At 43.5% G+C, this 14,481-nt stretch overlaps 2 protein-coding genes across 2 annotated transcripts; both read left to right on the top strand.

Annotated features, from left to right (window-relative positions):
* Window positions 1–1,205: 1,205 nt before the first annotated feature.
* Window positions 1,206–3,588, top strand: ccno (cyclin O; the record flags this gene model as incomplete). The annotated part of the gene is made up of 3 exons (XM_083645313.1): window positions 1,206–1,451; window positions 2,542–2,727; window positions 2,935–3,588. The coding sequence occupies exons 1-3, from the start codon at window positions 1,224–1,226 to the stop codon at window positions 3,586–3,588; spliced, it is 1,068 nt and encodes a 355-aa protein (XP_083501439.1). The 5' UTR covers window positions 1,206–1,223.
* Window positions 3,589–6,073: 2,485 nt separating this feature from the next.
* On the top strand, window positions 6,074–8,977 carry mcidas (multiciliate differentiation and DNA synthesis associated cell cycle protein; the record flags this gene model as incomplete). The annotated part of the gene is made up of 6 exons (XM_083645311.1): window positions 6,074–6,137; window positions 6,281–6,360; window positions 6,856–6,910; window positions 7,155–7,381; window positions 7,825–7,935; window positions 8,543–8,977. The coding sequence occupies 6 exons, from the start codon at window positions 6,074–6,076 to the stop codon at window positions 8,975–8,977; spliced, it is 972 nt and encodes a 323-aa protein (XP_083501437.1).
* Window positions 8,978–14,481: the final 5,504 nt, after the last annotated feature.

Genomic DNA, 14,481 nt, shown 5'->3' with positions numbered 1-14,481 from the left:
TGATGTCCCACTGATAATGTCATCATAGACATCATCATTTATACCATGCCATCAGTGATGTCACTTACAGAGTGACTTATAGAGCTGCTGGCCATGCATTATCGTGCAGCCAACATTGTGACCTCATCAGTGATGTATATGTCATCACCAGTGATGTCTAGCAAGTGATGTCAAGGGGGGCATGGTGGTGTAAGCGCTGTCGCCTCACAGCTAGGTCCTGGGTTCGATTCCCACCTGGGACGCTGTGAGCGCTGAAGGAACCGTCTGCATGTCCTCAAGTGCCCACCGCCCGGGGGGTTTCCTTCATATAGGAACCCCACACCAAAACATGCAATATCCTGGTTGCTGATGTGGTGCCTCCTCTGGTCGTTAGGGGTGCCTGTTCAAAGGGAGGGGAACTCGTTGGAATAGCATGATCCTCCCATGTGCTATGTCCTACCGGTGAAGCTTCCCCTGTCAGGTGAAAAGAAGCGGCTGGCTAACTGCCCATGTCTCGGAGGAAGCATGGAGCCAGTTTCGGCTCTCCCCAGATCGGCAGAGGGTGGAGCAGCAACCAGGATAAATAAATTAAAATTAGCACTAATGGAGGATAAAAATGGGATTAAAAAATCGGGGGGGGGGAAGAAAAAAGCAAGTTATGTCAATAGTGATTTATGACATACACTGAGTGACTGATGTCTGCACCGCTTTCTTCAACCCCTGGGTGTGATTTTGTTACTTATGGTTGGAATTCTAGTGAAAATATTTGCTTTTTGCTGGGGACCCCCCTGGGACTCCCTCAAGGACGCATAGGGGTCGCGGACCCCACTTTGAAAACCACCGGCCTATGCTATTATGGATTTTGAATAGTTTTTGGAAAAAGAAGAGAAACAAAGCATAAGCCATTGAACGTTAACGTGCCAAATGCTACACGTTGGCACAAGGATGAGGAGGAAATACCCCATGGTGTTGATGTTAATTATTGTTTTGTGTCACTGAACAAAAGCTGACTCTGTTGCTCCGGGCAACCGACGGAGGGCGAGCTGTCAGAGCGCGGAAGACCCCGGGAAACCTGACGTCAGCAGACGGAACTGCCCTGCCGCCGAAGTGCCAAAGCGGTACCAGCAGCAGCCAGTGTGGACACCGGACACAGAGACAAGAAAATGGTGTCTTTCATGAGCGGTGACTCCGAGACACTTTACAAACGAAGAACGCAGACCGCCAGGCACAGAAAACAGAAAGTCATGTCCACGCTGAGCGACTCTGGTTTCGTGGAGGACTTATCCTTAACTCCCTCGGTTGCATGCCCGGTTCGGACGGTTGTGTCCCCGCAACGTCCAGGTGAACCAGATGGGACTCCTGTGGGAGAGCTGTCAAACTGGCATCGCCACTATGGTGATATTGGTTACAAGATTCAAAAGGAAAAAGAGGCGCACTTTCATCCCTGCAAATGCTTGGCACGCCAGCCACAGGTAAGATACTAAAAACACTGGTTCTCATGTGTTCACCATGTTCCATGGTCCCTGGGTCGCAGCAGAAAATGGGAAAGTTTAATGTCGCTATATAAATTGTTAACAGGATCCAAAATTAACACCGGCCACCAGTCAAATGCTGCTAAAATATGCTGGTAGATTTGCTTCACTCACCAGCCAAAAAAACAAACAAAACAGTTTAAGCTAATGATTCTATTGAGTGGCTTGTAAAATGTGAACACTCACAAGGCCAAAAGTGGACAAAAGTTAACTTTGGACCCTGTAGCCTACATATATAGCCTATATATATATATATATATATATATATATATATATATATATATATATATATATATATATATATATATATATATATATATATATAATGTATTTATTTAGTGGGCATATTGTGTTATACTTAAATTATTGCGGGGGATGTGTCCTACTCAATATCTATTGATTACAGCCTTGCCTTAAAGGAGGCTGTGCAGTGCAGTCCTAAATTGGTTTCATTTGACAGAGTAGTAAAGTTGAACAGGAGATACTTTTGATTGGAATATTTTTGTGATTTTATCTTTTATATTCTTTTTGTTTTCTGAATATTGATGTGACCGCTACGCTGCATACACACACGCACACACACACACACACACACACACACACGTTTTTTTCCCATTTCTCCCCATTTCTCCCTGCTGTCCCGGTCGTTGCTCCACCCCATCTGCCGATCTGGGGAGAGTTGTAGACGAGCACATCTGATACATGTGCAGTCGCCAGCCACTTCTTTTCACCTGACAGCGAGGGGGTTTCACCGGCAGAATGTAGCGTGTGGGAGGACCGACCAGAGGAGGCGCTAGTGCAGTGACCAGGACTCATACCCCATGCACCGGCCTCCCACCCGCAGACACGCCTAATTGTATCTGTAGGAACGTTACAGTACCCGCTACCCGGTCTCCGCGGCGGTAGGCGAGTGCTTTTACCTCTACAATACCCAGACGCCCCTAATGTGAATACCGGTAACTGTCACTGAAAAATCAGCTCACTTATTAACACAGGAAAATGTATGCCACTTTCTATATTTTCGATGCAGCTGACCTCGGAGGCACGGTGCAAACTGGTCAGCTGGCTCATTCCTGTACACAGACACTTCCACCTGTCCTTTGAGTGCTGCTGCCTGGCGGTGAACATCATGGACAGGTTCCTGGCATCCACGCCGGTGGCCGCTGACTGTTTCCAGCTACTGGGTGTCACTGCACTTCTCCTAGCCAGTAAACAAGTGGGTCTTTGAGTGTGAGTGTGTGTGTGTGTGTGTGTGTGTGTGTGTGTGTGTGTGTGTGTGTGTGTGTGTGTGTGTGTGTGTGTGTGTGTGTGTGTGTGTGTGTGTGTGTGTGTGTGTGTGTGTGTGTGAGAGAGAGAGAGACAGAGAGAGAGAGCTGTGTGTCTTTGGATGTCCAATTGTCCATCCTCTCCCTCTTTCCCTCAGGTGGAGGTGTTTTCACCGCGGATCAGCCAGCTCCTGTCATTGTGCTGTGATGCCTTCACCAAGGAGCAGTTCTGTAACCTGGAGTGTCTCATCCTGCTCCGACTCAACTTCCGCCTCACCGCCCCCACCCTCGCCTTCTTCCTGGACTACTACACCAACTGCACTGAAGCTACCCGGCTTGCAGCCAGTAACACAGGCGGTGACAGGTCAGCAAGGGAGAACCCGGACGCAACAAGGACCAGGCGATGCAGCGATCTCGCACAAAGGGTATGCGAGTTGAGTCTGGCAGACTACGCCTTCAACAAATACCCACCATCCCTGACTGCTGGCTGCGCACTGAGGATAGCCAGTGAGTTACTGAAAACTGACCACTCCGAAACACATACGCTGGTCCACTCACAAGAGGACCAATGGGACACGTTTGTGAATGAACTATGTGACAGTAAGCAGTCACTGACTGACCATGCCTCTGCCCAACCAGTTAAAAGCCTTGGGCTGTCTGAGAGTGGTTCTGCGGGAGTGCAGGGACACTTGATGTCTGGGGGTCAGGACGGCCACAGCCACGGGCTGGCCCAGGAATGCAGAGAGAACTTGATGCTGCTGGTGTCACTTAATCAGGAGACGCTGCAAGTGATGTCCACCATGGCCTGCTAGTACCTAATGATTCTGATGCGAGCAAAGACATAAGAAGTCTTCAAATGTCAAATTCCTCTTCGTTATTGGTATTATATTATTTTAGCAAACGTGCTTTTACAGGCATGCTTTTATTATCTTTGAAGAAGAAAGTGACATTCTGGAGAATGGCTTGATATCATTGTCACTAACCCTCATGCATAGCCTACCTCATAGACAGTTAGTCAAAGCTGATTTGAAGCACTGAATGATTTGCATTTTAGCAATGTCTTATTTTTATTCATAGCCTATTGTTTGTCAATGGACTCTATTAGTATCTTCTTGTATTTGGATTCATGGATTTCTTAATCAGTAAATTATCACATTTATCCATTTGTGTATGACTTGGAGCTGGTTTCTTAGATATTTCTGATGGGCAGTTGGATGTTACTGTTGCAACCTAGTTTTATGAAAGGCCCTCGAAAAATGTACATGTACTGAATGGAAATGTTGTGAAATAAATTATTAGTAAATTAATTGGTGTTGCTCTCTGAATGGGTAAAAAGTGAACTCTCAATATTTGAACATGACCAAGAACAAATCAGAGGTATTTTTTTTTACTAAACTTATAGGCTATATAGGATGATGATGTTTGATAACTTTCATTAAAGAAAAACATAAACTTCATTATAAACAACCATTTGACCCCCCAAAAATGCATCTCATAATGTCAAACTAAGGGAAAATAACTACAAGACAAACAACATTAAACAAACGAACAGAACAAAAGCTGCATCGGTGAGGAGGGAGAGAGACTGAATGGTCTAAAGGTCTTCTTAAGCTCATGCATCAGTGCACTGGGCCCAGGTGCACCCAATCAGCGACCCTCCTGCAAGACAGGACCAGAGGGAGGGTCATCACAAAAGCTACAATTTCATCAGATGGAGGACCCGGGGACAACATCTTATCAAATGGGGGTGGTCTAATTTGTGTCATCTTGAGATGAAAAAGTTTGAGAACCACTGGTCTAGATCAGTGTTTCTCAAAGTGGGGTCCTGGGATGCCCACGGGTCCTTGAGGAGGTTCCAGGGGGTCCCCAGCGAAAATAAATAAAATAAAAATAATGGGAATAATTCATTTAAACTATAATTACATTCATAAGTACCACAATGACATAATGTATGACTATGGGTTTCATACACTATAGGCTATAAACATATAAAAGCAAAAATCTTATCAGATGGGGGACCGGACCCTGGGACAAAGTCTTATTGGGGTCCGGGGTGTAAGTCTTATTGGGGTCCGTGGTGTAATTTGTGTCCGTTTAGGGGTCCTTGACATGAAAAGGTTGGTAACCTATAAGGCCTATATGTTCAAGCTGTTTCTGATGCAATAAAGTTGTTTATGGGCCTGTATTCAAACCCACCTAAAGTAATGTAAACTAACTTTTAGACTGACATAATCTAATAAGCCTACATCATAGTAGGATAAAGTTAGTATCAAAATGATGCAAGTTGTGTGGCTATGGTCCTTTTATAAAGCATTATACTTTTCTGAATTAATTGCTTTTTTGTTGACTGGAGGTAATAGTTTACCTGTTTTATTTACCTGTATAGTTTGCCTGTATTATTTGATCTGCTAACAGCCTGGTCAACTGGCTTTAACTGATAATCCATTACGCGTGGCAGCTCGACCTGCTGACACGGTGTCGACCACACATGTGCTTTCAGCGAGAAGGGCCAAGACCGTGCCCTTGTTTGTTTACAAATTGACACATGAGTATTTGCTGAGCTGTCTGCTCTAATTGCTCTTTTCCTTTTCCACTTCGTTTTAAATTTGGCCACGTTCCTAGGCGTAATTTGGTGTTTTGCGCACAATAGGGCAAAAAGACCAATCTTATTATAAATTTGAAACTGATAGTTCAGTTATCCATTTAATCATAGTTGATTAAAAATAGCTAGGCCAGTGGTTTAGCTAAGATAGTTTCGAAATCACTGTAAACCAGAGCCTCGAGTGGCTTATAAAGTGGCTATAACTAGCCTACATATCCAATAACAGAGAATGACCTGGCATGGCGCAGGGACAATCTGGTCCGGGGTCCCCAGGCGGAGCAGGTTTGCGGAGCACCTGCTGTAGGCTAATGGCGCCGTTATGCGCGGTACCACTTCAGGCCAGAAAACCGTTAGCTTGCACCAACTAATCTCCGAGGACGCGGTTGCTCCCTGGAGACCAAATGAATGCGTTTGATTGGGCCAAAGTATGGGGCAGCGGCACGGAGCGGCACAGACCGGGAGAATGTCTGCTATATCAACTCTAAATCAAATCATGTCCTGCTTCAGTCCTCCAGCCTGATCAAAATGCAGAGAGACAGACAGGTGTTTGCTGCTATTTGTCCCAACAAAATGGGCCAACACGGGAGAAACGCTGCAGCAGACAAAAGGGTATGACATCGTCCTTATAATATCATTTCACACACAATGCAGCTATGTTGCATTAAAAGACTTGACTCCTACAGGGGAAGGTGATGATGCCGAGGAGCAGCAGTCCAGTCACCGTGTACATCGACAAGCTCCCCTGCATCATTGAACAAGGTATGCGTAACTGTTAGCAACATCATGGTTGAACTGATGCATCTTAACCAGCCAAAATAATAGCCTAAGATATAAACCATATAAGTGTAACTACAATTCGAAGGATTGAACCATCCATCCAGTTACACAAGCTTGTGTTACAGCCTTTTCAACAATTGCATGGGATGATTTGGAAGACTGCGCATCTGTGGCCAAACGGGAGAGCGACTCCCTGAACTCTCAGGTGAGGAAAAACATTATTTTTCATGTAAGACGTTTAACTGTTATTAGGCTACTTATGCATTTACACCTGACCTGCGCGCGCGCGCGAGTGGGGGGGGGGGGGGGGGGGGGGTGCAGGCTGTATGTGCAAGTCCTGCATCACTCCCACGCTGTTAATGTTTGACAGAGATGGGAGAGTGCTGGAATTCTGCACGAATGGCAATGTAGTTTGCTCAGAGCCTTTCCATTAATTGGCTGGACCTCACAAATGTCCACAAACTGACACTTAATTTGGCACAGTTTACCTGAACAAAATACATTTGCATCGTGCGCTTTTACGCGACCGCACATCATCATGACCACCGAGACATGTTCCGCTATGAACCCACATTATCGTCCTTGGTCCTGGTGGAATTTTCAGGTAGAACAGATACATCTGGGGGCATTTATGTTTTTCCTTTTCGGGGGATTATCAATAACCTAGCTGTTTTTAATCGTTCATTTGAATCGCCCACAGGAATCTGATGGAGATGACCAAGACTTTGGAGACTATGCACTGGACTTCCTGGCAGGTGAGAAAACCAAACAGAGCTTCAACTGCAGATATGCAACATAAGTTATGGATGTGTACAATGCTGTTAATGTGTATAATAATAATAATAATAATAATAATAATAATAATAATAATAATAATAATAATAATAATAATAATAATAATAACAACAACAACAACAACAACAACAACAAGCACAACAACAATCATCATCATCAAAGGAGAAGTGACTGACTGAATGCTGGGTGTTTGTCTCCTGTCAGATTCCCCTGCCACACTGGAGAGCAGTCTGTCTCCTGCAGGACTCATTCCATTCCAGGTCTGCATCATACCCCCACTCACCCCTGACCAGAACTTCTCTCCAGAGGAAGCTCTCCATAACTCATCCCCAGCGGCAGGGCATCCCCATGCCCAGGATGGAACGCTCTGGAAGGGCATGGCCTGGCATCAAGGCAGGGTGCTGGAAGGTGCCCTGGAAGTCAACAATCAGGTAAATCCTTACAAGATTTATGGATGCATTCCAAACTGAACGCATGGTTAGTTTTCTGTGGATTTTTTTTTAACGTGGTGCACAAAAATGTTAAATTATGCTGTATTTATTTGATCCCCTTCTTTATGTGGGTTCATTTTAACATAGCCTACTATTATGCCATACATAAGACAACATGTGATCGATATTAGAGGTGCAATATGATGATGGCTCTTAATAACATTCAACTGTGTTAGAGATTGCAAACTCCTGCTAATGAATCAAAATCAAACTTGGTGAAAATATTGATTTGATTTATTCATGAATCCATTCAGTTTTGGTGCTGAGGCCAGGAGAAAGCCTGTCAGTTTGCTCAGGCACCATGATGAACAGACTTGTCTCTGTCTCTGCAGCTCCGTGACACTCTGCACAGGAAAAAGACTTGTCTCTGTTTGTCTCTGCAGCTCCGTGACACTCTGCACAGGAAAAAGGAAGAGATCGACTCACTCCAGGGGAGAAACCTTCACCTCAGGGAGCTGGCCAGCCGCGCCAAGCACCTGGCCTCCGTGCTCGAAGTGAGTGAGCGAGACATGATGGAAAAAGAAAGGATACACGCAGAAACACACAATCATACACATAGGCACAAACAGTGGTAGGCAAGTTACTCAGGAAGTGTAATAAATAATAACATTACTTATTACTTGGTATCAAAAGTAATTAGCTATGTTACTCGTTACATTGCTAGAATTACTTTAGCTACCCCCCCCCCCCCCCCCCCACCCCTTCAGTATAAATGACATACAACCGTTTAGTCAGCTCCTTAGAATGAATCCACTTTATTGGAACAGGAGTCAACCATCCAAACTGCATACTCTTTCAAATGTATTTGCCTACCCAGGACAAAAAAATAATTGTATTCTGGCAATGTCTAGTCTTGCATAGCCAGCACTACACACTTGGTTTTTGCGCTGTGTCAGCACTGGAGAAAGTAATGCAGTAACTTGAAGTTACTTGGATTGGTAACATTGGTACATTTTAATTCCTTACAGTGTAAGGCTTACACTACTTTGAGAAAAGTAATCAAATAACACTGGGCACAAACACATCAGGTTTCAACCTGGATTCATAAATGTATATGCTTTATTCCTGCAAGTTTTACATCTCCATCCTTTTCCCTCCTAGAAGCTGATGACCGTCAGAGAGCCAAGTGGAAGAGAACCAGTGCCACCTTGCAGTGATCAAACGTCTGCTTCACTGAGTCCCTCTAAGCGGCAGAGACTGAACGAGGACTGTGAAGCCTCCGTAGAGGACATCCTGAGGGACGTCAGCACACGCTGCACTGCTGTCCTGCACAGCAGTGCTAACGGGCCCAGAGCGCAGCAGGAACCAGAGACAATAGGCATGCACGGTGCATTCTCATCCCTACACACTTCAATCGCCACGAGCCGCAGCGTGAGCGTGCATGGAGCAGAAGCAGGGGAGAGCGACTCATCTTTCCGGACTTCTGTTAGAGAACACTGCACCATAAGAACCCAGGTGTTTCCTCAAGGACGCGCCTTCACCTCGAGGGCCCAGCATGGAGGATACCGCTTTCGTTGGGTACCCGACAACAGCTGAAAGCACATTTACCATATATAGGCCCTTTTCACATCAACCATTTTGAGGGCGGTAAAGGAAGAAAAGCAGGTGTAACCAAACACATTAACGAGGGCCCCTGGCACTGGTGGAATGGAAGCATAATTAACGGTATTGGTTACACCTGCTTTACTTCCTGCTCTACCACCTCAAAACGGTTGCTGTGAAATGGGTCTATAAGCAAGTATCACAATCTCCCAGAAACCACCATACCTATTGTAATGGGTCTAGTAGCCCACTTTAAGCTGCCATAGGACTATGTTGAATGGCATGAAGTCTGGGTGGGCAACTACTGCAAATGCTTAGCTAATAAGCTATAGTGATATCTGTGAATGATTAAACGGTGTCTTCCTCAGGTAGCTTGCTAAGCTAATCAGCCAGAGCTGGAGCTCAACAAAGGAAATAATACTGCCCAAGCTTTTTGTTTACTCTGTGTTTCTGTTTACATGACCCAAAATGTCATGATCCAACTAAACAATGACGCCTGCAACAATGTCATATTTGCTTTCACACCTCACTATGTGATTCCCGCATGTTTCAAAAATAGAAATTATTCCAAAGTTTGCAAAATAAAATAAAACATTTTTAATGAAAAGTAATATTTTTAAAGATGACTTGGCCCATGGAGTGATTTTATTATAGAAGGAGAAGTTAGGTGATATATAAACAAATGGGGGAAAAACTGTTTTCACTGAGAACTTTCCTTGTTTGAGCAGCAAAACAAACATAACCCCATGACCTTCTTAGCAGCAGGTACTTCCTTCCCGTTTGTCTGTCTGAGTGGCTGTGTGGTCCGACCATAGACTGACGCAGTCCAGAGAGCCATGATGTATTGCAGTCAGCATCCGCCTTCAGTTCCTTATTTTTTTTATTGATTTTTCCAAATTACAGGGTATGACATATTAAACATAATATAAACCCTTCTGGCAATGGCTTAGCTGGAGTAAAAGTGTATTTATTGGGGGGAGATCCAATTCAGGCTACTCGGAGGATATGAATATGACTCTTCTATTTCCAAACAACGTTTTGCCAGTTAAAATTTAGCAAGTTGAGATAAATTAATCTAAAGAGGATATGACCCCCTGACCTTTGTATAGCGATGTAACCTTTCCTTTACCCTCACTGCTCAGGGCTTTAGCTGTAAAAAGTGTGTGTGTGCGTGTGTGTGTGTGTGTGTGTGTGTGTGTGTGTGTGTGTGTGTGTGTGTGTGCGTGCGTGCGTGCGTGCATGTGTGTGTGTGTGTGTGTGTGTGTGTGTGTGTGTGTGAGCGGCCCACAGAACCTCAGCTCAGACACCTGTTCAAACGTCACAATCTGTTTGATTTAGAGCAGCGAAGGCAACACTCCAGCCCAGTACAATGTACAGTTCTGCTTTCATGAGATTTAACAACACAAATGAAGATAAGAAGACTATACTGACAATGAGATTGAGGCCTAATGAGCGCGTTCGCACAAGCATGACAGTGTCCCTATACTATAAGTTCACAGCCTGGCAAGTTACATCACAGGTAACGAGGCACATATCAATGACGAATTCAAGTTGGATTATGAAATATCATGCTGATAGATAGCTGGAAATGTTTGGTGATGTATCAAAGCACAAAGCAAAACATAGAGGGTTTTTTCCAGTTAGAATTAAGCCTTCACAGTTGTGTTCATATTGCACTGATAACCTCACTCAAATACATATTGTTTTATAGTCTATGAAGTCCTTAAAATGGAGAGTTTGGGTTTTTAAGTAAACTCTGACCTGGAAATCCTGATAGATGATAACCTGTTACTTGAAGGAATTCAATAAAGTATGATAAGTTTATCTTTCCAACTATACCAAATATGCATATTTGAAGGTTCGTAATGGTGCTGAAATAGTCTGTGGTTTGGAAAAAGTCTGTGATTTATGCTATTGCAATGTCTGTTGGTATTTTTAAGGAGGCACAATGCTGTCAAGGAAATGTGTTAAAGTCTGATCAGTTGATCAAGAAAGAGAATAATGTTTAATTTAGATGAAGTATTTTGTTGTGGTTTTGTATGCATTTTTTGTTAATGCGATGGCTCAATGTGTTAAACTTCACCTTGAAATTGTATATGCTGTGATTTACTAGTTCCTTATTGCATTTTTCTACTCTTTCATTGAGTAACTTTTACACTTGCATCACCTCCTTGTCTGCTACCTTTGACTAACGAGTAATTTTTCTTCTAAACCAACAAGCTGTCTTCATCCTGCTTTTGATGCTTCCTGAAAAGGTCTCAAACTGAAAAGGTGAAACATATTCAAATATCAAAATGCTCCATAGATTTAGCTCTGAGTTGGTCAGTGAAAGATCAAGTTCGCAGCGTCCCCACCTCTGAATTAACACTTTAGTATAGATTTTATAAATGAAACATGAGATAATTCACTGCAGTGCAAAGATATCTTATCACCACTCATCGCAGTGTTTAAATAGGAAGTCATGCTTTATTTTCACACCTGCAAATATGAGTAATGTTTTTCATTAATTCACTTTGGAACCAAACTCTTCAAATATCTCACTGCTCTACCATTGCACATAATGCATCCTAAAGGGTCTGTCTGTCTGTCTGTCTGTCTGTCTGTCTGTCTGTCTGTCTGTCTGTCTATCTATCTACTACAGTATCTATATCTCTATTTATCTACGGTGTCTATACGGTGTATCTCTCTCTCTCTCTCTCTCTCTCTCTCAATCTATCTATCTATCTATCTATCTATCTATCTTAATTGTTGATTTAGCATTATTAACTGCTGCAGCCTACACTCGGGGGAGATAACAGTGGTGGAAATAGAGTGACACCTGACCTGTAGGCTGTATTCTTTGTTATAGTTATATTAGTGCAGAGGTTTTCAAAGTGGGATGCGGACCTCCCCAGGGGGGCTCCAGGCAGTTTCAGGGGACACTCAGTTAATGGAAGTTTAGATCCTGGGTCCCCAGTGAGAAAGCACCCTAAATGTGTGTGATTTGACAGCAGTTTTGGGGAAGTTGACTGTTTTCAGACTTCCTCAGAGTCAGAAACAAATAAATGCCTTCAGACAGACATTATGGTAGTAGCCTATGTCAAACAGCAATATCAGGCTGAGTGTCTATGGGATAATAAAATAACATCATCATGATCCCATATCCAGGAATTGAGCAAGGGGGGGCTCCTTTTTCAAAGAAATTGTCTGTGGGGAGGCCCACAGTCTCAGACTTTGAAAACCCGTGCTATAGTGAATTATAGTTTCAGTGCTGGCCTGGCTATAGGGTCACATGGGCTTTCCAAAGACTTCCACCGTTAACAATTTAAATTCCTGCTGCCAACGAAATCAAACAACACCCTCTCTCTCTCTGTCAAAGCGTCGCCCCTGACATCAGCTTAGCTCACGGCGCGCCTTGAGCCACTTTTACTGGCCCTGCAAACAAATCCGTTTCTCATTGACCAGCACTGGACTGGTGAAAAGGCGCAGTGCTTTTGTTTAAGCTGCTTGTGTGCGTGTGACACATTTGACCGGTTAAGCTACCGCCAAACTGCGGGGGAGAATGCGGGAAGGGGAAGATATTGAAACAATAGCCCAAGTTAGGGTGACTAAAACCAAGTTTAAGGCAGCTACAAACCTGGTAGAGTCCTGCGGCTATAATGGGGGAGAGAGACTGATGACGAAAACAAATCATTTATTCTAATCTCTTGGATTTCAAAATGCAGCCTATCCCATCAGTTTGTTGCTTAGAATAGCCGGCCATGTATCAGCTAAATTATGATGAATCGAATAAATGTAACCTTAAAAAGGTGATTTCTTAATTTCTATTTTTATTTGCCACTGCTGCCTGGCCTGTCAGCGTTGAGTGCACGCACCTGTCTCACAGAGTCGCAGCAGGCTCAGGCGCCTCATGCTGGGGCATATGGAGGTGGCAGGTGGCAGAACAAGCCCATCTCGCGCCGTTCAGCCCTGTTAGCGCCACACAGGCCTACAGGTTATCATTAAGCCTACATCATTAAGCCTGCAGGCTATCATTACATGGCTCAGATATAACGCAAGGCAGAACGCCAGGGGAACGAAAAGTTATTATGTTTGCTAACTGTAGCCAAGATGGAAAATCTGCCATAAATCAGAAAAAAAATAAAATATATATGATTATTATTATGATATTATTATTATTATTATTATTATTATTATTATTATGATGATGATAAATAGCCTATAGAGAGATAGGCTATGTCTAAAATTAGAATAGCCTATTTAGAATAAGCCATAGCCTATTATTCATCATTTTGATAGCAAATTTTATTATCCTCAATCATTAGGCTCATAGCCTATAATACGCAACAGTCGTGAGTCTGCATGTCAGTCCTGCTGAGTCATCATCAACTCAATTTATACAATGATGAATCATCATGATATAAATTTAGCTGCCGCTGCCGCTTTTAAAACTTTGCCGCGCCGCTCTTCACTTCGGGTCGTTTGTTTCCAGGAGAAACCAGCGGGACGCGCCGCGGAGGGGAGGGAATCCTATGAGTTTACCGCCAACAGCAGAGCGGAGGAGAGGAGGCAGATTCCCGCTCCACCGTCCGCCCGGGCCGCCTATTTAGGGTCGGTCCTCCACAGCAGCAGGACAGGTGCACAAGGCACGGCTGAGTGAAGCTGTTACCAGTCAGTCAGTAGGCTGCAGCCTATAGTGAATTACTAAAGTATGGAATGGGAGCTGAAGACGCCTCTGAAAGTCAAAAGTGGAGATTCAGATGTATGGGTAAGCAATTACTATAGGCTACTGGTAGTCCAATTAAGCTATAATTGATAGGCCTAGGCAATTAGCTTACACTATAGTGAAAAGGAGACATGGATATGTTCTTTGAGATAACACAAATGTTTTACTACATTCCAATACAAGAATGGTTAGGATGTTAAAATCTATTGTCTGTTAGCCTGATACAACTGTAACTATGCTATCCCAAAGAAGAAGGGTTAAAAATAGGAGCCAGGCCTTTTAGCGTGCTATGGTAGGCTCAGGCTGTTATATTAAATACTGGTAATTGAAGCATTGTAAAGTGGGGATTAGTTGCTTAGAGGTCAGAGACATGTTTTTAGAGTTAGTGCATCACAGTGACTAAAGACTTTAAAAATATTTTTGGTGACCATGCAGGAACACATGACAAGACTGCTCATAGGTTTTGAAGGAAAGAGGAGACACGGCCCCTTCAAGGTAAGAAGTAAATATGGTAATTTAAAAATGAAAGATATCAAATTCATTTCATTTCATGCTAAATTGAAGGTCATATACTAAAACTAATTCAGCTGGAACATCTGCATCCCTCTGGACTGTGTGGAGTTGATGGTGGCAGTGTACCCCTGATGGCTGCATGTTATCTGATTTGACAGCTGTCAGCTACACTCCTTCCTGATGCTGTCTACTGCATGCTTCAACATATACTTATTATCACACAGAAAATCAAAGTATAGGGTCAACACTAGTATAAAATTAGAAATGTATTTGTCCCGCA

This window comes from Poromitra crassiceps, assembly GCF_964638095.1.
Source record: "Poromitra crassiceps genome assembly, chromosome: 10".
Lineage (NCBI taxonomy): Eukaryota > Metazoa > Chordata > Actinopteri > Beryciformes > Melamphaidae > Poromitra > Poromitra crassiceps.
This window is presented reverse-complemented; position numbering and strand designations above follow the sequence as displayed.